The 24,276-nt window shown below is 40.8% G+C and overlaps 1 protein-coding gene across 2 annotated transcripts in view; it reads right to left on the reverse strand.

Moving 5' to 3' along the window:
- The window catches only part of agap3 (ArfGAP with GTPase domain, ankyrin repeat and PH domain 3), a 115,705-nt gene extending 91,705 nt beyond the window's left edge, over nt 1-24,000 (reverse strand). The window contains exon 1 of one of the 2 annotated variants that reach the window (XM_056391305.1): nt 21,823-24,000. In XM_056391305.1, the coding sequence (XP_056247280.1) occupies nt 21,823-22,192 (370 nt within the window). In that variant the 5' untranslated portion in view covers nt 22,193-24,000. The remainder of the gene's footprint in view (nt 1-21,822) is intronic. The other variant, XM_056391307.1, reaches the window with a different exon arrangement.
- Between the last annotated feature and the right edge of the window lie 276 nt (nt 24,001-24,276).

A 24,276-nucleotide genomic window follows, 5' to 3' on the forward strand; every position in this document is an offset into this window, starting at 1 on the left:
AGTATTATTAGTAAAGAGTGTAGCACATGGCAGCCAATATAAAAGTACAGCACATGATATGAACACATGCTCAGTGGGTCTTTGGGCTCATTATTTTTGCAGCCAGCTATTAGGTAGCTAGCACTCTCATTACCTGGAGAGAGACAGCTCTCTGCAGTTTAGTGCTCTCCAGGGGAATAGAGCTTAGAAAGAGAGCACGCACCTCTGCCTCAAATTTGACCTTAACTGCTTTAAATTAGGTGGTTACCGCAAAAAAAAGGGAGGGGGGGGGGCTTTTTATCATGTTGAATGAAACCTGCAAAGCAGAGAATATAAAAGGCAAAGATTACAGAATAACTGCATTGATCTGGGGTGCAGCTTGATTGCAATGCGCCCTAAACTGATGCTTCTCTACAGCCTGTGACTAATCCACGATCAGGGGATTTGGTCTTATGGGCATGTTTTGGATGCCAGATGAGCTAGATGTTGTCTTGTTGAGAGGCAGGGCAGCGTACGTCAGCACTGCAGGCTGCTGTCCAACACCGCAGAGCAAGGACGCAGGACAGACAAGCGTGAACTGCAAAAAGGCCTTTTCCCTCCAGGATTTTCCTCTCGAGCCTGGCAGCGCTCCAAGCCTGTGAGTCTAATTCTGCCACCGGGCCAGTCCCTGGCATCCTCTCCAGATGGTGGTTGAACAGGGGGGTGAACAGGGAGATTAGGAAGAGAGTGATGACTGGTTCCTGACTACACATCCGGTGGCTGAGTCCCATTCTTCTCCTCATCCTCCCGTCATATGCCAGGCATGGCCACGGAGGCCGGATGCTCCCCTGTCTCCGCGCTTCAGCAAGGTGTTAAGCTGTTTGTGTTTATTAGTAACACGACATGATGCTATGGGAGTGCTATAAAGTCAATGCAAAACAAACTAAGAGAGGCTGTTAAACAAATTACAACAAAGTGGAAAAAATGATTTGTTTACTTCTGCACTGGCATTGTTTTGTTTTATTCGATAAATGACAAATGGTGAAAAGTAAAACCAGACCGAAAACTTGTACGGCTATAATTAAAATAAAATTCTATTAGAACAGATTAATAGCATGGAGATCTCTTTACAAAAACATTCCCCAGAAAGCTGAAAACACATTCGATTTGAGTTTTGTTGTAGATACTTATTCTGAAACAGAAGTGAAAACTAAACCTTGAAATAATTTAGGCCCTCGGGTATGAGTAAATCTGTGCGTGAGAACAAGAAAAAGGCAAAGGAGGAGACGAGAAAAAGTGATGCAGACTGTGAGGCAGAATGAATGAGAGAAAAGATACAGCGAAAGACCACGGGAGAGAGAGAGAGTGAGCGCGTCACAGCAAATTTCACACTCCAAGACCGGCAGAGCGAATCATCTGGCCAAAAACGCTAAATTCAACTAGCATGGAAAGAGTTGCATCAGCTTCTATTTTCTCAAAGTTTTGGAAGACTTTCAAGAGATGCTCTCGCCAAAATCTTACTATGTGATGCTGAAAGAAAGCTTGAAAACAGTAGGAAACACAGAATCGGAGGCTTCCCCCTTCATTGGGAAAAGTTGATGAGACAAGGAAAAGTGGCAACTCTTATAAAAAAAAAAATTAAAAAAAAAGGACTGTGTCTACAAATTATGAGCTCAGTGCAAACTGCAGGAAAGAAATGTGAGGAGAAGTGGTGATGTGACAAAGGAAAAGACAACGGGTTTTTTTTTTGTAATTTTTAGCCAAATTGCTATCATTACCAATATTCATACACTCACAGCCTGAGAACAGTAATGAATCATTAAGGCTGGAAGTCTTACGAAAATGCTACAATCATCTCCCTCATTTCCATCTCCTCCAGATTACATAAAAGAAAGAGGAAGAGAGAGCAAAGTGGAAGACACAAAGGAATAAGAGATGAGGAGCACTCAGAACGACTCAGGGAAAAGTTGCTGCATTGTTGTGACTGTGCCGGTTGATTTATGACTTGCCTGTTTAAGTACGAGGTTGCAGATGTTGCGTAACTCCATTCAACTGGAGAAGCCATCAGCCACTCCACAGGGTGGCGATGAATGATTTCTGCGCTGCCTGTGCCCATGCGCCTTTTGTCAAATCCTTGATTTTTATAGTCATTACAGAAACAGGACTGTAAAAGCAAAGAAAGACGGGAGCTGTCTGCATCACAAAAGCCTCCCACCACCAGATGCTGTTGTCAAGCCTCATCTCTTCAAGTCAATTACAGCACATGGAGTGTCTGATGTCACAAAAGGCAGCCAAAAATCACCTAGAAGCATACTTAAAATCATTTTCTTTGCTCTTTGATCTCACACAGCATAGTATTACGATATGCATTTAAGTAAATTATGTAATTTTCACAAATACTAGTTCAAGCGCAAAAAAAGAATTATAAATGGAACGTGATTATAGATGATGAGATGTGGAGTAAACAAGTTTCTCACAAAGATGGAATCAAAAAATCCACTTGGTCATGCAATATGGGAAGAATTAATGACAGTCAACGAAGTATCAAATTTATACACATACCAACAGCAACTAATAATAATGATACTGGCAAAAATTAGGTATAGACACTCATGTACCCAACAAATCATTTTTCATCTAACGCCACATCATCAGGTCAAAATTTCACTTTGTCCAAGATTTTGATAACCAAATGTACAAAACTAAGAATACTTCCTGAACGAATAAGGTAAAAGTCTGCATGTTAGCATAGTTAGCAATATCATTGTATTAGCATTTAACTCAACTCTTGCTTCACAGTTTCTCATTAACAGGAAAAAGCACTGGCTTTTAGCATCAAATCAAATCTGTGATGTTAGTGACGAACCAACAGTCATTTAGCACCCAACTATACAGCTGTACAAAACTTTTTTAGCCTCTTTAAGCTGATTATTTTTTACATTTACTGTACTGCACATTTACTGTATTTGTCACATCAGCCACTTTCAACAACCCAAGCATCTGTTTCCAGCAAAAGAAATCTGATGAACATAACAATGTTAATGTCAATGCATTTTTTGACAAGCTAGTCAAGCACCTAGAAAGCTAAAGCTAGAAAGCTAAAGGGTTGCTGAAGCAAAGACTAAAGAGCTAAAAGCAAATTGAATGTTGGACTTAAACTTGTCTAGTGGTCAAAAGCAGAGCTACAAATTAATGTTAATATTGTTCCTTGTCTGCTCAATATGTACACTAAGTAGAAAATATAATATTTATCTTTAAAGTAATAATGTGGTGCACAACTCGAAATAAAAGTAGCTGAATGAGTTATGAGTGAGAATATTCAGAAAAACTAAAAAGTGGTTTGTGAAATTTCAGTGTGATTTGCTTCGATGAAGAAATACATGATCCAGTTGAATGATTTCATAAAAGAAGCACTACTAAAGACAGGTTTGATGTTTGACTAATGCTTTGGTACATTTGGTGAGAGCCATTATTACATAACATGATCACTAGCCAAATTGTCAGTCGTGCATCATGGCCATTAACAGTCCTAAAATGTATTAGATTTTTATTACGCATACCCTTTTAGATGCTGTTTGTGTGGACACCCAATGCCAAGTCCACAAAGTCCATGTCAATATGTTGACAGCAAGTGATTAAGAGATGTAAACAAAGTGCAAATTGTGCAGGTGCCAAGTGGAGCTCCAAACCTACACCTCTCACCCACGACTGCAGCACAACTGTGGGGATTTCTATCAGTCCATAAAATTGAGTTAGAGCTGAAGGGTCGTAGGTGTTGCTTTCAGACTGACACACCACATTAGCCGGCACACGTGTGAAATGACAAATACTCAGGCAGGTGCAGATGCTGAGTGATAAATCGCAAATGAAATTGATGAATCACGTTTTATCATATTTGATCTCATATAAAAAGACATTTTAAATAACACATGAATCAGACCAAGTCCAAAGCGTCCCACAGCCCGGGACAATATAGAAAAACTATACAAGACCCCAGATTTATAAGAACTAAAAAATAAGTTGGCTCCCAATTTCACTCACTCTGGATTCTTTCTTGACCATTTCAAAAACAAAATCTCTCCATTAAGTCAAAGGTTATTGGAATATGTTTTTACTGCACAGACCAAACAATATGAATGGACGGGTGAGTTCACAGTTCTCAGGTATGACAGATGAGAGAATCACCCATTCAAGTAAGCACACACAGTGGGTTCCCTTTCAAGTGTGAAGTGGTTACAAAAAAAAAAAACACTACCCCGTTTCCACTGGCTCAGTACAGCACGCCAAGCTCCCCGTGATCATATGCATGTCGACTGTGTCTTCACAACAGCAGGTGCTCTCGCTCACCTGCAATTATTGTGGCCCTGCCTGACACAGTCTGTGCTGTCAACGAAGCTGTGTTATTGAGCTAATATCGATTGGCCTAGTATGTGTCATCATGCAGGTGTGAAAGAAAAAAGGGGGAGAAATTTTCATTTTTCAAAAGCCACACTGTGCTACTGTAAGCTTTTAGCAATTTCGTAGCTCCTGTGTGGAGTAGTTTCTGTGGAGATTTATTCTATTGCTGTGTTCCTATTCTTTCTTTCTTGTTTCTGTCGCCCATGCCACGCAAGGCTCCGACCACAGCTGCTCACAGCACCGGTGTACCAACCGTATGGAAATTCTGCCTACAGTGAGACAAGTGTCTTCCACTGTAGCAAGGGCAAAATGTACACAATAATTACATGGCTGGCTTAGCATGGGAAGAGGAGCTGGCGGATTGGACAAATTGCTATGTGTGATGAGTGGTAGGGAAGTAGGCCAGCTGAAAGGATGGCAAACCCATCTGGGATCCTCTCTGGTGGTTATCACTATGAGCAATCCCCATGCTCCAGATGAAGATCCAGAAAGATGTGTTCCAAAGACGTCTTACTATGTCATCAGTGCTGCCCTGCTTATAACCTGCCCTGGGCTATATGCTCTTTTCCTTTCACAGTGCATATGTCAGAAATAATCAAACTAGAAATCTATTCAGTACCGAGACCAAGGGTACATTTTCTTCTTTCAACAGATCAGAACGCAAAATCAACTAAGTCAACATATTAGAAGCTTTATGGGAGACTTCAAGTTGAAAAAAAAAAAAAAAAGGTCTTATATCAAATCAGAACGTTAAAACTTATTCGGCATTTGAGCTCATGGAAAGCAATTATTTTGGTACTTCTTATTCAGTCCTTATTGAGTCCCGTGACCCTCAGGGTACCTGCTGTCACACACAATGTCCAGATGGCTGTGGCCACAAAGAACAGCCTCACTGATACACAGGTACTAATGCAATCTAACAACAGCTGGCTGTTTGAAATACCGAGGGTGAAAGGGCAGTAAGTCAGGGCTTTGTCTGCTCAAGGATCCACAGAGCGGATGTAAGGTGAAACTCTGCCCAGTCTGGCAGGCTAGCTGACCCTCCAATTATGTATGCATCCATCCAGTTGTGTCTTTTAACAAGCAGTGTAACTGTACATCCTGATATCTGACAATATAGCCACTGTTCTTGAGTGTGTGTTTATAATGGCTCATGCTGCGCGTGGCTTACCTGCAGAGTTGCATGATGTTGAGAATCCATCAAGATGGTCCAATGGCAGCGAGGGCATAAAGGGGGAGGAAAGAAAGAAAATCAATTAGTAGTTCAATACATGTTAAGTTGAAAATAAATCAGTTGAGACCTCAGTGGGTTACTCAATAAGGCAGAGTCTTTCATTATGAATCAGTTATATCTATTTGCCTATACCCTAATCCAGTGGTACATGACCCCTGAGTCCACTTGCTGACATATCTAATCCCACCACATTATTCCAATGATCTGTGATCAAATCCAAACATTATGGATCACTGACAGCATTTCAGTATAAAAATGAAAGCCCCTGTGATAAAATAGAGAATCATTGGACAGACTTGATATTCTGCCAAATATGAGAGAGTCAGGGGTATGCTGTCAGCATATATCAAATTTGTTGTCATTGTTAATTCTCGTTACTCTTATTTGTCTCGTCAATGTGATCCCAGGTTTGAAACCTTTCAGAATAAATTCTCAACCAACCACCTGCATAAGTTTTGTTTCATTAGTGTAATAATCAGTGTGTTCACTTGACAGTTTACTTTGTTGACAGTTTGTTGATACTTGCTCATGACACTGCAATCTGTCTAAGGGAACTCAATAAAGGAGTTGAATAATGTATCTCAAAATATTAAATGAATAATTCATGAAATCATCACAAAGAGACACAAGTTGTCAGGATACGATTTATCCAGTACCAGTCCCCCATATGGTTGACATTTTCACATTTTTGTAAGATGTCAAAAATAAGTCGAAGATGTCACATCAAAGACTGAAACTTTTCATTGCAGACAGCGTGGGCTTTTTATGGTTAAGTGTCAGATTTGAGTAGCAGCATTAAATCAAGAATGCTACACTTAATCTTTTGACAATACCCGATATCAGATGACACTCCTGTTCAGTGACATCACATCAAAGTAATCGCAGACATCAGAGATGTTCCTTATTGAGTTTAGATAATCTTTGGTTGAGCTGTTCGATCTCCATTCCACAAAATCTGCTGACTTGCAGATGCTTAACTGAGTTAGATGAATATCTATCTAATCCATCTACCCTTGCCCCCTCCCCCCGCTGCTTCTGTCTAACCTGATAGAAAGAAGCCTGACATACATACCAAGAAATCTCAGAGGAATGCAACTGAGCAGACAGTATGGGAAAACACTATCTTTGTCACTGCATTAACTGCAATTTTCTGACCATCCAGAGTCATTCAGTTCTGGCAGACTAAATATTAAACCGAGTACAAGTTCAAGGCAACCTTTATGTAAACAATCACACCAGGAGTACAGCCTCACATGTACAAAAGAAAACTGTGCTTCGCTACTGCAGTGATTTGCAGAGTATGATTGATAATGGGTAACACACAAAAAGGTTTTTACTATTATGTAACATTCTGAACATTTCAAATCAGCACCATAAAGGTCTTCATAATCAAACGATCCAAAAAATATTGGTTAGTGTGGGTGTTATTTTCTCCAGATGGACACAAGACGACAAATTATCCAGGATCTTCGAGTAAGGCTCCGTAGAAACAACCAAACAAACTAAACTGCTTCCATGTTGAGGAAAAATTTATGTGTGTAGCGCTTCCTCTCGGTTCCACTGTACGTCCAATAACTCATAGTCATCCAAAACCGCTCCATGTTTGGCTTTGCAGTAGCTATCCCTGTCCTTGAGTCAGTGCAGGCTGAGGTGTTGCATTGCTCAGCACGAGGTCATTAACCAGAACAATTTTCAATGAGTCATCAGCATACCAGTTAATTCACACAGTGCATCATATAATAGTTTGTTGAGTTCTACCAGCAGCCAAATACGTGCATCCTCAGACACTGTGACCAACAAAACACACGCACCACAAGCATAAAACCAGCAGGCTGTGGAATAAAACTAAAAGTAATGCACAAGGTGGTGGACGGTGTTGGATATGGCCCTAATCCACTTGTTCCAGGGCAGCGACTAACAATTTATCTGACGACTACTTTGACAAGTAATCATTTGTCTATAAAATGTCCCCATTATGATTCTCCAGAGGCCAAGATGACATCTTCATGTCCTTGTTTTATCCAACCTTCAGTCCAAAAACCAAAAAGGTATTCAATTAACTGAAGTGATTAACTGAACGTTCGGCTCAATCAGACTGAAAGTTGTCTGTAGTCAGTGTGAATGTGTATGTCTTCAGTATGAGGCCGTCCTATGACAGCATGTCCCTGCCTTCCATACAGAGCATGCTCCATCTCCCTGTGACCTTAAACAGAACTAAATGGATATAGCAAGTGAATGAATGAAAGTTTGCGGTTGACTGAAAGGTTAAAATTTCTCTCACGTGTGTTTGCACCAAATCCACTGCTGCAAACAAACCTGTGTAGGTGTTTTAGTGAACTGTGTTGAAATATCCCACCTATCCAAATATATCATTCCCCAGCTCAGACAACTTCAGGTCGACCCGCCCTCTGGGTACTCTATCTGATGAGATCTGATCCCTTCTTTGTCAGAAAGAAAGATGTCTAGTCCTGGACCAGCTGCAAACAAAAGGGGTCTGAGCCAGCAGTCAGTGTGATATGGGGTCAATTATCTGCAGAGAGGCTACAGAGATACTGAGAGGACAAAGAAAAATAAGTTAAAAGGTTGTTATAATCCTAAAAAATGGTATAGATTGATTCTACCAGACATGCAGTGTTAAGAGGCTTCCTAGACAATAGGCCAACCCCAGCAACTTAAATTCCTGACCCTCTGTCACTGCTGCAATATCGCCACCATCCCTGCCCCCAAAGAAACCAACCAAAACCACCAGCGCATCTATCTCCTCAGGCTATTGCTTTCAACAGACACCAATCCAGGTCAGGGGCAAAAGCCTGTGTGTGTGTGGGGAAATTCACACATCCAGAAAACACCACATGCACACCACAAACACACTCACGCACAGCTACTCCAGCCACCTACTAGTGTTACATAACACATGCCACTGCCTACCCATCCACCAGCAGATCTGCACTACACTAACCAGAGCTCGTACACTGCAAAAGTAAAGCAATGCACTTCCCAATCTCTCTGCGTAGAAGACTCATGTCAAACATGAGGACAAGGTTCTCTGGGCTGCTAATGCTAAATGACCTATGTCTGTCCTGACTGTGTAAACTGAGATTTCACTCAAATGGACTTTTCCCCAAACGTGACATCTGACAATCTGAGAGGGTGAGCGTGGCCAAAGGATTTGTCTTCAAAGTGGGCCACTAATCATGCCCAAGCTCTTGCTCGCCAGCCCACTAAAGGTAGGGTCCTTTTTGCTTAAAGCCCTATTGGCATGAAGAGACTACAGGAAGATTTGTTTTATTGTTTAAACAGACAAAATGTGGCTTTGAATTAGCTTGGGCCTAGATTATTTGCCAATTTTTCAGGACAAAGCCAGATTTCATGCCAAATTCTGACACAACACGAAAGATTTTTTTGAGCTGAAGTCTCTTGAAGCCAAATATGTGAAAAGCCACAATTTAGTAGTGTGAATACCTTCAGAGAGGCGCTACAAAAACATTAGTACTGTGAGCTATCGCTCACTTTAGTTTAAACATATTTTTTGGTGCGAGTACTTTCAACTGGACAAATGGCACAGAGCCCTGCAAATAAAGACCACAGTGCTGCTAAGAACCCAATTTTTTGAAGAAATAAATGTCTTGTAAATGTCTTGCAAAATGGATACAAATGGCTCTCGGTGCTTTAAAACAGCAGCAGGGTGCATCTCTAGACAACAGTTGGTCCAATTTCACAACAGAATGGGCCCAAGAGCACAGAGGGGCCTGAGATGTACTGTGTGGCAACACAAGTGTCATAATTCCTCCTTTTTAACTCCAAGGTATTTCATTTGAGGCCAGCAGTTCGTTCCAGTTCGCAAACACAAAATCGAGGGAGAACTCATCATCTGAGAACAGCGTCAGGCTGCTGAACAGTGCACTTTTCAGGCCAGGCTCCTCAATGAGGAAAATCTCATCATCCAAACCGGAGCTGTTGAGAAGCTGCACTGACACAGCCCTGAGCAAGACGCTGAGCAGCTTCCTGTATATTAAATGGGCACACCACAGTGTCCGTTCACACAGAGGATGATACAGTCACTCAGTTTACAGCACTGTCTCATACCAGAAACACTGCATTAAAAAAAAAAAAAAAAAAAAAAAAAAAAAAAAAAAGAGTGTTCTTGGTGAACACTGTAGCTTCCTGGTAGCCTTCTTCTTCCAAATCTCCATGGTAACATCGCTCTTAATTGGCAAACTATTGAAAATATGACTCTATTAATGACTTTCTTAGATTTTAGTCACTTTTGCCTTCTGATGTTTGGTGTTTCGCATTTTGTGGCCTACTATCATTTTGGCTGAGATAAATGTTGTCTTTCTCAATCTACCAGAGATGTTATTAGGGAGGAGACAAACCACTATAAAAGTTTGTAACACCAAAGATGGCGACCGCTTTATAACAGCCTGACCGGGAAACATATCAAGCCAATCGTGTTGTTGCACCAACATAAGCGCACAGTTGAGGTTCACAACATTTTTAACAGATGTGGTAGCAAGACTTCCAATAAGCAACAGAAGAAGGTGGATATCAAAACAAAACCTTTATTTATTCAAACAGCAAACTCTTGCATTTGTTCAAATGCTCCGGTCAAATGAGCTGCTGGTGTGACGTCGCTCTGGATTGAGCCATAAGAGAAGATGATGTCATGAAACCATGCGCATGAGTAGTAGAAGTATAACCTGTGGGAAAAGGCTTAGTCACCAAACCTTTTAAGTGGTTTTGACTGGTGATTCTACACATGCAGTTTTTATGTCCTGTTGACCATTGAAAGTGCAATTATGGCTCTCTCCCCATTCATTTAGATAAGGGCCTGGTCTTGTTAGCCCGAAATAACTATCTGGGGGCGTTGCCAAGATGGTTGCCAAGTGTCAAGACTTGCCTATAAGAACTTTGGCTGTACTTTCATAAGATAGGCCGAACACTCTTTTGCATGATTTATGCATATGCATAGAAAATGCTGCAGCACTAAAGAGCCATACACACAAAGAGATATTAACCATTCTGCCTCTAGAAAAGTGAAATAATGATGATGTAGCCTGCAATGATCAACTTGGACCCTAAAACCACATGGGTATAATGCATTAGCATCACGGCTTTTGCTAATTGCAAGTCATTATTTGCTTCAAAATGGAAACAAAAACATTTCCCTACTTTAAATTATTCCACAGTTTTCAAGTATCATCTCATTAATAATGCAGTTATCAGTTATGGGCAGCATGTGGTGCATGAACTGCTGACAGTATGGTCTATTCATAGCTCAATGGAAACAAATACAAATTCATACATGAAAAGACTGAAGACCATTAAGCCAGAGTCCTACAGGAAGTTAATCTTTACAGCTTGGAGCCAATGTCCTGAGTTAACAGCGGCCATTCTGAAAACCCCTCAGATGTCGGGTCCAAAATGGGAACTCTGACTGTGTTCCTAGAGGGGCTGCACATGCAGTTCACATACCCCACCAGTCCTGGGTCACGGCCAGGGGGACTCAGCAGTGGAACAACTTTAGGTTATTCCAGTCAGAGAAAGCAGGAAACAGGGGTATAAACAGTAAATGGGGGTCACATTACACTTCCTCTCTAATGATTCCCACAGAATAAAACATCTCCTCACAACAAACCCTCCTCCAGAGTGTTTCACAAAACAGTGACCAAAATATCACAGTTGATCCAGACTTAAGCTTAGTAACAGATGCGTCAGCTCAGAATCAAACTTTCTGGGTTTTTTTTATTACTTTATCAAAACCAACTGTCCACCGCAGATTTTTTTTTTTCCTTCAAACTGTTACATCTATGACACGCATTTTCCCATAATCAGCTAAAAAATAAACTGGAAAACAAGCACCTGACATATGGCCTGAGTGAGCCCTTTGAAGCTAGCGAGCACAAGGCCAGAGGACATGTTGAAACACCATCAAAACAATGACATCTACAAAAGGAATGTAGGACCTGTGTGATAACACTCAGCTGGTACATGTTAAACAAGCTATACTGACAAGAGGGCTAACCTCAGGAAAGTCGTGTTGGCAACGTTTAAGCTATTTTCAGTCTAATGAGAAGTTATTTAATATATACAGTGAGGATTTTCTATTCGCAGCCAAATGTAGGAGCAAATGTCAAGCTACTACATACACATCTAGTTTTAAGTACTACAAATACACCATGTGATTCTACGCTTCGGGTGTCTAACACAAGAGTTATTATAATAGTAACTGATTTTATCCTCAGAAAAAACCTGGTTCGATGTCCTTTTCAAAAAGATATGACTTTTATGGGGGGTTTTACGCCCAGTCAGGCTATCAGATAAGGAACAACACAGCCTTTCAGGGGAGTACAGAACAGGACAGTAACTTTCATGAAAAACTCCACCGGCCTCATGTGGAAACAAACAAACTCAAGGCATGTCCTTGAAGATTGACTGATGCAGAAAAACTGTGACATGTCCCTGAGCTATTAAGGGAATTACAATGAATTTCCACAGGCCTGCAACCTTTAAATAGTCTGTGTGTTCTCAATTACATGGTTCTCCAAGAGCAGGAATGACTGACTTCTAACACCACATACTGTACACTGCCATACTCTGCAGTACTATGGCCTCACACACTGTAGGCCACACTTTGATTATTAGGCATTTTCCTAGTCAGTGAAGAAAATGTGCTCCCTGAGGGCCAGAAAAGTCCCTGTATGATATTTCTCTTCAGAGAGAAAAGGCAAAAGCAGCTTTTTCTTCCTAAAGAACGAGACAACTAAAACAAGATCACTGCTTTCTTTTCTACATGGCGTTATGTAAAAACGCTCCTGCGGTTCAGGTTGATTCATTGCCACTATTCTCCATTCATCCCCAATTAAATAAGATCTGAATCCTCCCACAGTTAAGTTTCCACTAACAAAATGGTCTCAGATAACTATTTCTATTATAAGGACACTTCATTCTTCACTATGATCCTCTATCCATCCCCAACCTGGACGAGGCCAGAATCTTCCCACAGTTAGTCACGGGACTGCTGGCAGGCTGAGGGGACTTGGAGGCATATGCGCATTTCCATCTGTTGCTCACTCACTGCTTTCCAAACCCCTTCCTCTGTCAGCAGCCATCTGTTTCCAGCCCTACCCCACTGGCAGGAAACATGAGCACTTCCACCGTAGGATATGGATGATGCACAAATTGAAAAAAAGAAGAGTCCACGGTAAATTTAATTGACAACTGTCTCAGTCCTAAAACAAAACAAAATAATGTTAAAAGAGGAAATAATGAATATCACAAGACGATACAACCTTATCTTATTTTCTGGATTTATCAGTTGTTTGTAGATCTGCAACATTTAGACAATTGACAGAAAATTCATCAATAACTATTTTGATAATCAAATAATTCAAATAAATCATTTTTTAAAGTAAAAATGCCAAACGTTTGCTGAAGTGATACAAAATATGATGCTTGTCTTTGTCATACATGATACACACAAATTAAAACAGTGACTTCTTCACTTTTGACTGATATTTTATATATCAAACAATTAACCTGGAAAATAAGTGGCAGAACAATAATAAAAAGAATCTGCAGCCCTTATTGTTTTGAAAAAACAAAACAAAACAAAAAAAACATCTGCAGTCTAAGGTCATGTCGTCAAATTGCTTATTTTGTCTTACCAACACTTATTATTACTTAAAACAAAGAAAAGCAGAACAATCTAAATTTTGGTATTTTTAATAGATAACATTATATTTACCACCAATCGATGAATTGTTTTCCGCTCCACTTGGATTAAAAAAAGAGAGCATGCACTATGGTGAATTAAACTGTACAATATTGCATTATGCTATCCCACTAACATCCAGTATCCCATATATTGTAGTATGCTGTCATTTGAAATTTAATTGGAAAAGTCACATCCTTACAATTTCACAATAGCCCTGCAGCAAAGAAAATATCACCATATATCTTCAGAAACTCACATTTTCTTCCTCTTTCTTTCAACTAAATCTAATGAAGCTGCTTAATGCTGGATCACAGATTCATGTATGGCTGGGATAAACATTTATCTCTTACACTGTATTGAAAGCGCACTGATTCAAAATGAACTCAGCTCAGAAATTCAATGGCTCTTCCCTTCAATAAAACATTAGATCAGAGCTACTCCACACTACCCATTAAAAATGTCAGAATATGACAGAGAAAACAAAACAACCCTCTACTTTCTGCTCATGAGAGATTTGGATGAGTACACTCAAAATATTCCTTTAAAAAAAAAAAAAAAACCCTGACCAGCTCATCCCCGCCCCTCCTCATTCAGAACACAAGAAAAAAATTAGCTGTCCATCAATGGGAAAGAGAGAGCCTTTGTTCAATGGCACAATGGAGGATATTCTGCTGTGGAGGATAGCGTCACATTCAATAAGCCAATGCTATGGCGCTGCAGCAGAGAGAGGACAGCGGGGTTGATGCAGAAATGACACTCTGACCCCGCAGGCCTCCCAGACCCCTCGGACCGAGGCTCTGTTTACAGCTCGCCAGTTCAGCTCATCTCTGCTGACCCCCGGTGAAGAGTCGGGTGCCTTGTTAAAATGCATTTCAATGGGGATGTAATGAGCATTATGAAGCTGCAGCTGAGAGAAACTGTACGGGCTAATCATAAAACAGGGAGTCTTTTGAGAGTGAGGCATGTGCAAACCCTGTTAGCTGGCGTGCATCTGTCAGGGGGAAGGTCTGTTACTACTACTCTACACAAGAATAAACTTGTGACGTAAACTTGATGCGCAGTGTTTTTTCAACACTGCACTCAAGGATTAAACATGGCTGAAACCTGATACTTGCCAAGCGACCACACAGAGGTGGTTCAGTTGCTATCTGACAATGTCTTCAAGAGAATGGGAAATCAAAAGAGGCTTACACTTTATCAATCCCCGCTTGAGCGACTGACATGGGAGCTTCATGCACATTTCAGGTGCTCAGATTAATCCGTGTTACATCACATCAACAGGCTCAACTCGAAGCTTGACAGTGGTGTTGTAGACCTTTGAGGCATAAGGAACTCTTTCCACCTCAATAACTGGATCAGTCTTTCATCCAGCACAGATGCAACTGAAATGACTTATGTATTTTCCAGTTAATTTTCAATATTCAATATTCACCGGCATTCAGTTCGAGCATTGTACTTCAAACACATGTTTTAAACTTTCCAATATAGGCAAAAAATACCAGAATTACATTTTTTCAATTGATTTAAATGAACAGTTTGATATTTTGTGACATGTGCTTATTTTTACTTTCTCTCCGGGAGTTAACAGAGAAGATCAATACCATGGGAAAAAGACGAGACGGGCCGACTGGATTGGAGCTAGCTGGTTAGGATCCTTACCTCAGCGACGTTTCTTCTAGACTGGGAGGTAAACCACTGTTAACGTTGGCTTTGTAGCAATAGCAAAACTTACTAATAGCTCCGTTAAGAATACAGCCGGAGTCAGGAGGCTTAGCTTGGCATAAAGACTGGAAGCAGGGGGACACAGCTAGCATGGCTTTGTCTTAAGTTTAAAAAATATTCACACCAACAACTTTAAATCTCACTTGCATCTCTGATAGCAGATTTGTAAAACGCTGCATGTTGTAGGCTAACTTCTTCCACATGAATCACTGCCATCTGTACCTTTCCATTTATGTATAGATTAAGACTGCTTCCAGTCTTTGTGCTATGTTCTACATAAATGCATCAGTATAATGGGAAAATAATAAGTATCAAGTATCTACATATTTCTGCTGTGTATGTGAATCAGTACACAGAAAATTAAAAGAAGGGAAAAAACAGGAATAGGCCATGCTTGGGCCTATTCCATGCTTCGCTGATGTATTTATGTGAGGCTTTATTTGGGCATAAGATCTACAACTAGTAAATACTTACTGAGCTACTCTATAAACACCAGCATTCCACATTAACAGCAATTTACATTGACATACCATGCAAGAGACACAGCTGGTGGTATTGACAGACATTTCTAACCCTATAACAGTTTCTAATCCATATTCACAGATACGGTTTTGAAATATAATGAGCGCATTGTGAAGATTTCGCTTGCCAGAAGTGGCAGTGGCATTCTCCTGACACAGATGGCCCACAGTGACAGTAAGCCCAGTTCATCAAATCAAATTCAAACCCCACAACCCCCAACACACACACACACACACACACACCCCAAACTCAATAGTGTTACAACTCACTGGAAAACCTTTGTAAACACAGCCTTCATTTAATTTGTAATGAATAATTATTAATCAGGTCTATATATACCACCATGATTCTTGAATTAAACCACAAAAGCTGTAATATACATAACATCTGCTATAGCATGGCAGCATGTGGTCAGTAAAAACAGTGTTAATTAAGATATTTCAGTGTTTTGCATCTCAGTGGTCCTAAGGAAATGAATCCCGCCTCAGCAGCAATGGAAACACGCATTATAATAATTCTCTGCTTGTGATTAGCAGATGAGCACCCTGCTCATGCTCTCCTTGGCATTCGAATACAAGAGGGGTGCAGTGTGTATCAGGGAGCTGCTTAGGTGTCACACAAAGCCAACAGAGAGCTGTGAGGCTTCAGTCTGCATGCTTTTTGTATCTCTCTGTGTCATCCCTATTGCTATTGGAGCACACAGTGTCCCATTGTGCGGGCTTATTAGTCCCGTCTTGAAATCCCAAGAACCCCTCTTGAGTAGCAGTGGATTTAGGTGACTGCCCTTGCTCTGACATTGGACTATCAGTCGGAGACATGTATGTCATTTTGAGCTCTTTGCCGCTTTACGAATTACAGTTATTACTCAAGACACAATATAACATTACAACAATGTAGCATCATAACACTCGGCTCAACGAAATCCCCGCAAAGTAAACACAGGTCAGTGTCCTGAACTCATCAACTGCTGTTGAGAGAGTGCGATGCCACCTTCAAGCTCAAAACAAAAAGAGAGTCAAACCTTTATGTCATGCTGGCCCTGTCCATCCCTGATGTGTGCAGTTATTGCCCATTGTAATACATGCCACACTGTCTATCGGTGTTTTTATACTTCCTATACCTGCATACGTGCACATATCTTTCAACCACCGACAGAGAGTCCTCAGAAAACTAAAGAACATCGCATAAGTTTGATAAGAATATAAATTAGGGTAGAAATCAGAATTCCCATTGCAAATAGAACCAAAGAAAAGTATTCCCAGGGCATAGTCTTGTTAATGGAACGCTCCTCCACTTTGAAATGAATGGCTAAAAATATAATGGAAATCATATGCTATTTCAAACAATTATTCAAGCAGTAAGGGCATGGCATCCAGTGTCTTGGCAGATGACTGTTGGATACTCATTAGTTGGATATCTGAACTAGATCCGTGTAAGTAAGGATATCTTTTAACTATGTAGTATGAAATTCCTTATAATTATGCCTACATATGAAAGGTTGGAAACTATTTTATCCAACCATGCACAGTGCATATTGTGCAATATCTGTCTTACCCTTCTATAGCTATTTATTTCCCTTTCCTCCCTTTGAACCAATCTGTGATTCAAATGCATACAGGAGGTTTAACCTGCCGTTGTGCCCCCCTCAGTTAGATCTGTGTTTCTTGGCTGACAGCTCAACATTCATCCGCAACAAACTTCACTTTTTCTGCTGCATCATCAATGTTACTTCACAGTGAAGCTTTAAGATGGCCACTGGCAAGAGGGCTGGACTGTGTAATGTAGCGATGATTAGCGCTGGAATATCAAGGGAGAGGTTTGGCTGTCAGTGAGGACGATGGAGCTACCACTAATTATACATGTTTCCAGGCAGACCAACAACATTTTGGTTTTTATCAGATTGCAGATAATTACACTCCTTTTTTTTTCTTAATTTAATGGTTCACATTTTTTTTCCATCCTTATTTCACACAATAAATCAGTAAATAAATTGTGATCAGTTCTGTCCTGACTTGCTTTGTAGACACTGTGAAAATATTTGCTCTTTATTATTTTTAGCAGGATCCAATCATTAGCATAAGCCAATTTGTTGGTCAGTCTCTTCGACAAGTCTCAAAAAAATCTGCCTGCTGATCCTCTTCCTGTTCTTCCGGTCCTGTCCTGCCTCTTCCATCATGGGACAAAGTTACAAAGAGTATCTATGAGCTAGTTGCTCATGTGGGGATGAAGCCTTGTCCTAGATATATTCCCACACTAAAGACTAAAGTTTAACCTGCACAGCCACTGAAAATTTATGGATTAGGCCAAATCACTGTCCATGAAATTACACCTCTCACTTTAGCCAGACTGATAAAGCACTGCTTTATCACCACAGCACCACAGCAGAATTTTAGAGTCATTTTAGCATTTATGTCAAAGACGGTTCTCAGTCATTCAGGTCATAGGTCATAAACATTTGGGAACTTATCCACAAGGCATGTTTTACCAGCCAGGTAAAGTGGCCAACCAGAGTCTCAAGTTTACCGTGTGTCAGCTGCCTTTTGGTAAATCCATTACTAGCAAATTTGTCAGAGACTTTGCACAACTTAAATACAACTGTGTCCTGCATTATCACATTATCTTGTGGCCCAGAATCTAGTTCAAACACAATTATTATGTCAATTCACATTATTCTCACATAGTGTTTTTCCCTAGATTAAGTTAAGTGTCATCAAATTACTACAAACTAACTAATATACAGAAATTCCGGGGCCAGGCAGGGGGGGACTGCTAGGTGTCTGAGTCTGTGTGTAAAACATAATCAACCTGCCATCTATAGTGTGCTGTGTGCCCTGTACTTCAAGGGAAATTGGGGGCAACAGGGGCCGAGCAATAAATATCTTACCTGAGGCCCCCTCACACAGAGATGCTTATCCCAGTTTTTTGGATTAGTAGTGAAGTATCTTCAACTCTTGCCAACCACTTCTCATATTTTGCCCGTCCTTTTGCTTACACATTCCCTGGCCCGATCATTATCAGAGCTTATTTAATTTAGACGAAGGCATCCGTTGTCTTGTATTCACAAACATTATTTAGGAAAATACAAAATAGAAAAACAAGCCATCACTTGTTCTTACATGTTATCTGTAATTGTAATACGAGTCAGCTCACAGAAACCAAACAGCAGCCTGAATATCAATTGCAGCAAAAGGAACGATGTGAGGCAAAAAAAACTTTAAAAAAACAAAAAAACATAACAAAAACCAGCATGGTATGTCATCATCATGTAAAGGTCTTGTTATTCAACAAAACACCAGTGAGACCTTAGTAATGAAGGGAATTCATTTTGTAAAGGCTTTAATTTCTATTCACTCTTTCTTCAGCATTTTCAGCTAAATGCACGAGCTACTGGTTCCTTAGCAACAGACTCTGCAATGGTGCAAGATTGAGGAGGAACAGATCTGCAGTTCCACAGTGCAGGTGAAGACAAGTTGGCCAATGTCTCCTGTTGCAGCCCTTCAAAGCCTCTTGAAGTTACAGTTATTAAGGAAACTGCATCTCATTTAACCGGACAAAGCACCAAAATGTAGTACAAAGCTGAGGCAGTGTTTCTGCGAAAAGGATATCAAAATCTGTCACACCTTTCGACATACAGCATATGCTTAGAAATATCAATCCATGCGCTTAAATACAAATTCCAGCCTATACATGTCACCAATGTGCTAAATCGACCCACGGTTGGATAACAGTTAGTGTGTGCCTTGCATTTCTGAGCCTGTTTTGTTGTTTGCCAGTGGATTTTTTCCTTTGGGGTTAAATATCTTCCCAGTTTAACATTTCGTATAAGCCTGCAGGTGTGGACATAATGCCACAATATCAATTTGTTTTTATTCCCAAGGCTACCTGGCCAAACACAGACGATGTAACATTCTACTGGGAGATTTCTCAGGTTTGGCACACAGCACTTTGGAATCAGAGAGTAAAGATATATTTCTGATCTTTTGCTTATGTTCAGCAATCACACAAGAACAAAAAAAAAAACGGTGGGAGATGTCACAGAGAGACCAGTTCCTGTACCGACAGAAGCTGCAGTGAACAATGATGTGAATAATGCTGCCCACATGCCGTCTTTTGAGTGCAGTAAAAAGGTCTAGCGGCCTTCAGACATGACAACTCAAGAATCTGTTGGCTAGCTACCTACATGTTTTAATGTTAACATACTATCCTAAATTTAAAGCTCTTTGTGTGCGCTTCTTTTTCTGAGGGTTGTTAAAGGGCCTGCTAGGAAATGCAGAAAATCCTCTAACTGAAGAAGACTCACTAGCTTGAGGCAGAATGAATCCACAATAAGAGCAAAGTTCAACACCACAAAATTACTCTTACAATGCTTTCCAAATGTAGGAGACCCTGCAGTGGAAGAAAGCTGACTTTGGGTCAAGTATTTGCTAATTTTTTTAGGAAGAAGAAATCAAAGGTTTATATCAAACTTGATTTGTGAATGGAGCAAGCAATAACCTTTCTGTTTCCAAAAGGTACATCTAAGAGATAACTCATAAAAGGCTCCAGTGTTGTCCTATCAAGACACAGAATAAAAGCTTCACTGAGTAAATTATGCAACCAACCTAAGGCATCAGAAAAGAAATTCTATCCTCAAAAGGTTGAACTGAGACACAACAGGCCCACATGTTGAATGTTTATTTTCACATGTGGATGACTTTCATTTTCATTCAGATCCGCCTGAACCCATCACACAGTATAATGCTGATCCCGTCATACGAAAGCTTAAGGACCAGATCTGTTATTGCCTGCTGTGTTTTTGACAGGTAACACAATAAATCCTAAAGTATTGCATGTACTGTTCTTTTTTTTTTTTATCCAAACAGAGGAAATATTGTAAAGATCCTCACTAATGTTCCTTAGGTCTGTTGATAACCTTGAAAGACTGTCATTACCAATCTACATTTAATAAAGCATTGCATCCTTGATTCACATGCCAAAATCCTCCCTTAAAGTTGCATTAAGGAACTATTCAGGTAGCATTCAACAACATTTCCCATGAATCTTTGCCACTGGCATGCTGTAAAAGCTACATGAGAACTGTTGTTCTTGAATGCATCTTTGTTAAAATGACAAAGTGCTCTAATTGTGCTGTCCATTACACAGCAGTCAAGCTGCCCTCAATGATTTTCCATTTTCTTTCTCAGATTCTAGAAACATAACAAAACAAATGCACATGTAAATTTATTGATGGCTGAGTTCAAGATGACCTGCACCTTGAGTTGTTATAAGAAATATATCTACATGGAGATAACGCTATCATAGCTAGTATTGGAACTAGTGGTGGAAATGTGTATGTCTAGACAGTTGCTATAATACTCCTCAAGACCCATGACAGCTGATTTTGATGGGCTGTACCCCGACTGCAGCCACTGATTGGATACATGGGTGGGTGAGTAGCAGAGAGAAAAACATGAGAAACCACTACCACAATTTAAGACACTCGCATCTGTCAGTGCATCATCCTCACTTGAATTTGACAGGCGGCTGCAGCTTTGCGCTCACACTGGTGGTGTGGTCTGGTTTACAGTCACTGTCATCCTTCCTTGGACAAGGTAATGACATTTCGACTTGATTTCCAGAGTGACAAAAGAATGGGCCCGCTTGACTGGCTTTTATAACAAACCAAATGATGTCCATCATGCCATCTCTAGTGGTAGCCTACATCATTATTTCCTCGCTCCTGCTCCCTGTGTAACCACTGTGTGCCTCTGCAATGTTCAGGGCAATCTCTACTTCCATGTAACACGTGATTTTAATTTCGGCAGCTTCTGTTTCACTGACATGGATTCAAGATAATAATAAATAAAACAAAAAAATGTCATACACTCGCTGGAGGTCAAATTGTAGTGGATGAGATTGAAAACAATGCCTCCTCCAGCAGATGGCTTTAAGCAACAGAACCAGTTTTTGGGGAGATAATTAGCCTACAACTGCCCAGGCTGCCTCTTGTGACTGCAATTGAACATTTCGTTGTTAATACTGCAGTGCATGAGGGCAATTCAAACCTTGAACAGGACTCTGAGATCGGCTACGCCCCCAACCTCAAAGTGTGATTGTTGACACTGTGCTATGGGCCCATGACAATGTTACCAAGTGTATATAAAAGGAAGGAAAAGGAGACCCCCCCCCCCCGACCCCCCCACCTATCCCCCAATCCTCAATGAATGAAAGGCACCACACGATAGTGAAAACCCAGTATGACCCCCCCACCCCCCCACCCCCACCTACTCACCTTCGATGGAGATTACATGCTCTCGGATCTGGTTCTGCAGGGCCAGGTCATCAATGCGCTCGATCAGGTCGTAGATTGCGTAAATGTTCGGGTGGACAGACTCGAACCGATGGATCTCTGCCCTGATGGCCGCTGAGTTGGACAAAACAAACTGCGAGCCCGCTGGGCCGGGTTGGGCAGCCTGGCCCGAAACAGTCCCCGAACCGAACTGGCCAGCCCCTGAGCTTGCAGACGATCCGGATCCGAACTGGGACGGGATGGACTGGGGCACTGGGACGGGAACTGGCGCTGGGACCGTGCCTGGAGTGGGCATGGCTGGCTGAGACTGCTGCGAGATACTGGACACTGGGACGCTCGACTGGAAATTCATCTTGGGTTTTTTTTTTTTTTTTTTTTTTTTTGGAGCGACTAACTCTTCTACAACGGCAGCACAAATATGCAGACTAGAATTTGGGATTCAAGCGATGCGAACAAAAGAAGTCCGCGCGAACTGATGGTCTGGAAAACGATCGGCGCAGAAGCATCAATAGTTGGTCGCCAATTGCAACAAAACGCGGCTCGTATTCATATTATTAAAACTTGACTGTGATTCATTTTCCGTTATTGGCCAGATCTGTCCAGGGCCCCTTTTTTTCTGTGGCTTACAAACCCGCAATGCCTACCACTTGGACACTCCTTTATGGGCTACACCGCTGTTTTGGTCAAACCCGTTTTCCTTAGTTGCTCAGTTTGAAGGAGACAATGGGCTAGGCTTCAGCGAGGCGCCCTGGTCCACTGCCTTGAATGCGTTGTTTCTGCGCTGAAATGAAATAGCGTTTAGTCCTCTTTGGTCCAAGTGGTCCCTGCCCAGCGCCCTCCTCCGCATGCTGAAACGTCACCCATCACGTAATTGTACTTGAGATGGGGGAGGGTGTGATTGGATTTGGTGGAGGGGGAGAGAATCGCAACGTGCACATCATTATAATAACCTACCTGACAGTTATGCAACCACAAAAAGAAATTAAAAAAAATGGGCCGCTGAACGATACAAGAGTAGATGCTGCAGTTGCATTAGAAATGAATTTTGTCGTTATTTGCTATTGTGTCGTCTGAATCCCCCCCCCCAAGCTAACGTTTCCCGTATAGGCCCACACTTTCACACATACATGCACGCGCACGTGGACGCGCAGTAACTTTGAAATCCTAAAATACTGTATGTTTATTTACAGTTTTATATGATAGAATATAATATTGTTGATGTGTGCGTGTGTCAGATTCAAAACCACAAAAAAAAAAAATTGTAGGCCTGGACTATTTATCTTCTGTGGCCCTATCTTACACAAACACACATTTGTATTAGGCGATGATAGAAGGAAGAAAAGCCATTTGTAAAATTCTACTTCAAGCAAACCAACAAAAAAAAAAAATGTAAATAGTGATGTAAAGAATTTAATACAGAGAACACATACACTTTTTTTGTTTTAGGCCAGCATCCTCCCCAACATCCACACCATCTACTTTAGCAGATATCAATACATGTCTAAAAGGTCTCACATTAAGGAATCTCATAGGAAGTGGTGTGATGTGGATCCTATAGTGGATCTTTCTTCCCTACAAAGGAGGAGACAGAGCCACCTGCTGGTTTGAATGCGCCTTACAACAACAGCTGTCCAAGGCCATACCTGACTGTCACAGTCAGTCAAGCCTCCACTGCTGTTGCAGCAGTGTGCTGCTGCAGATAATGAACAGACACAAACATTTGCTGGAAAGAAAAGGCATGCATGTAATTTGTACGTCACACTCTCAGAGTCAGGCTTTGTGATGCAGTAATGGAAAAGAAAATAAATGGGCCAAAATGAAAAGAGTATTATGTAAAAGAAAATGTGAAGTCATTCAAAGATAATGGAAGAAAAAAATAAAGCATTTCAGTCCTTGAACTTCCTGGCAACAAACAGTTTTGTTGTTGAAATAATTTTCTCACACATTAATAACATAGAGAGCTATAATCACTTTTTTATTATCCTTTCCAGCATTACAGTTGGAGATTAATATTGACTTTTATCACAGTTATTTTCAAGTGGCACAAAGGTAGATAATTCAGAAAATACCCACCATAATTGTTTGTTCTTTTTAAAAGCATAAAAAATGCTGCCCATAGTTTCTAATATCATTTAAATATGTGCCATGGTATTATTACTTTCATGCTCGCAATTTCTTTCTTTCCTATGTTTGCCTAATTGTGTTTATTTGATTCATTATGTAACCAAAACTGTTGTGGCAGCTAAGATGATAATGCACATCTCTGAACAGCTGCATTATGACACATAAGTTTTTATTCTGTGGCACAGCAGTGTCACGTCTGAGCAAATGTGAATTCAGCAGCCAGAGGAACCTGCTGCTTTGAAGATTAGGATCATTATTCATGGTCATTATATCATGATGGATGATGTTGCTCCAAGTCACCAACTTGCTTCA

This window comes from Seriola aureovittata, chromosome 12 (genome assembly GCF_021018895.1).
Source record: "Seriola aureovittata isolate HTS-2021-v1 ecotype China chromosome 12, ASM2101889v1, whole genome shotgun sequence".
NCBI classification, from domain to species: Eukaryota; Metazoa; Chordata; class Actinopteri; order Carangiformes; family Carangidae; genus Seriola; species Seriola aureovittata.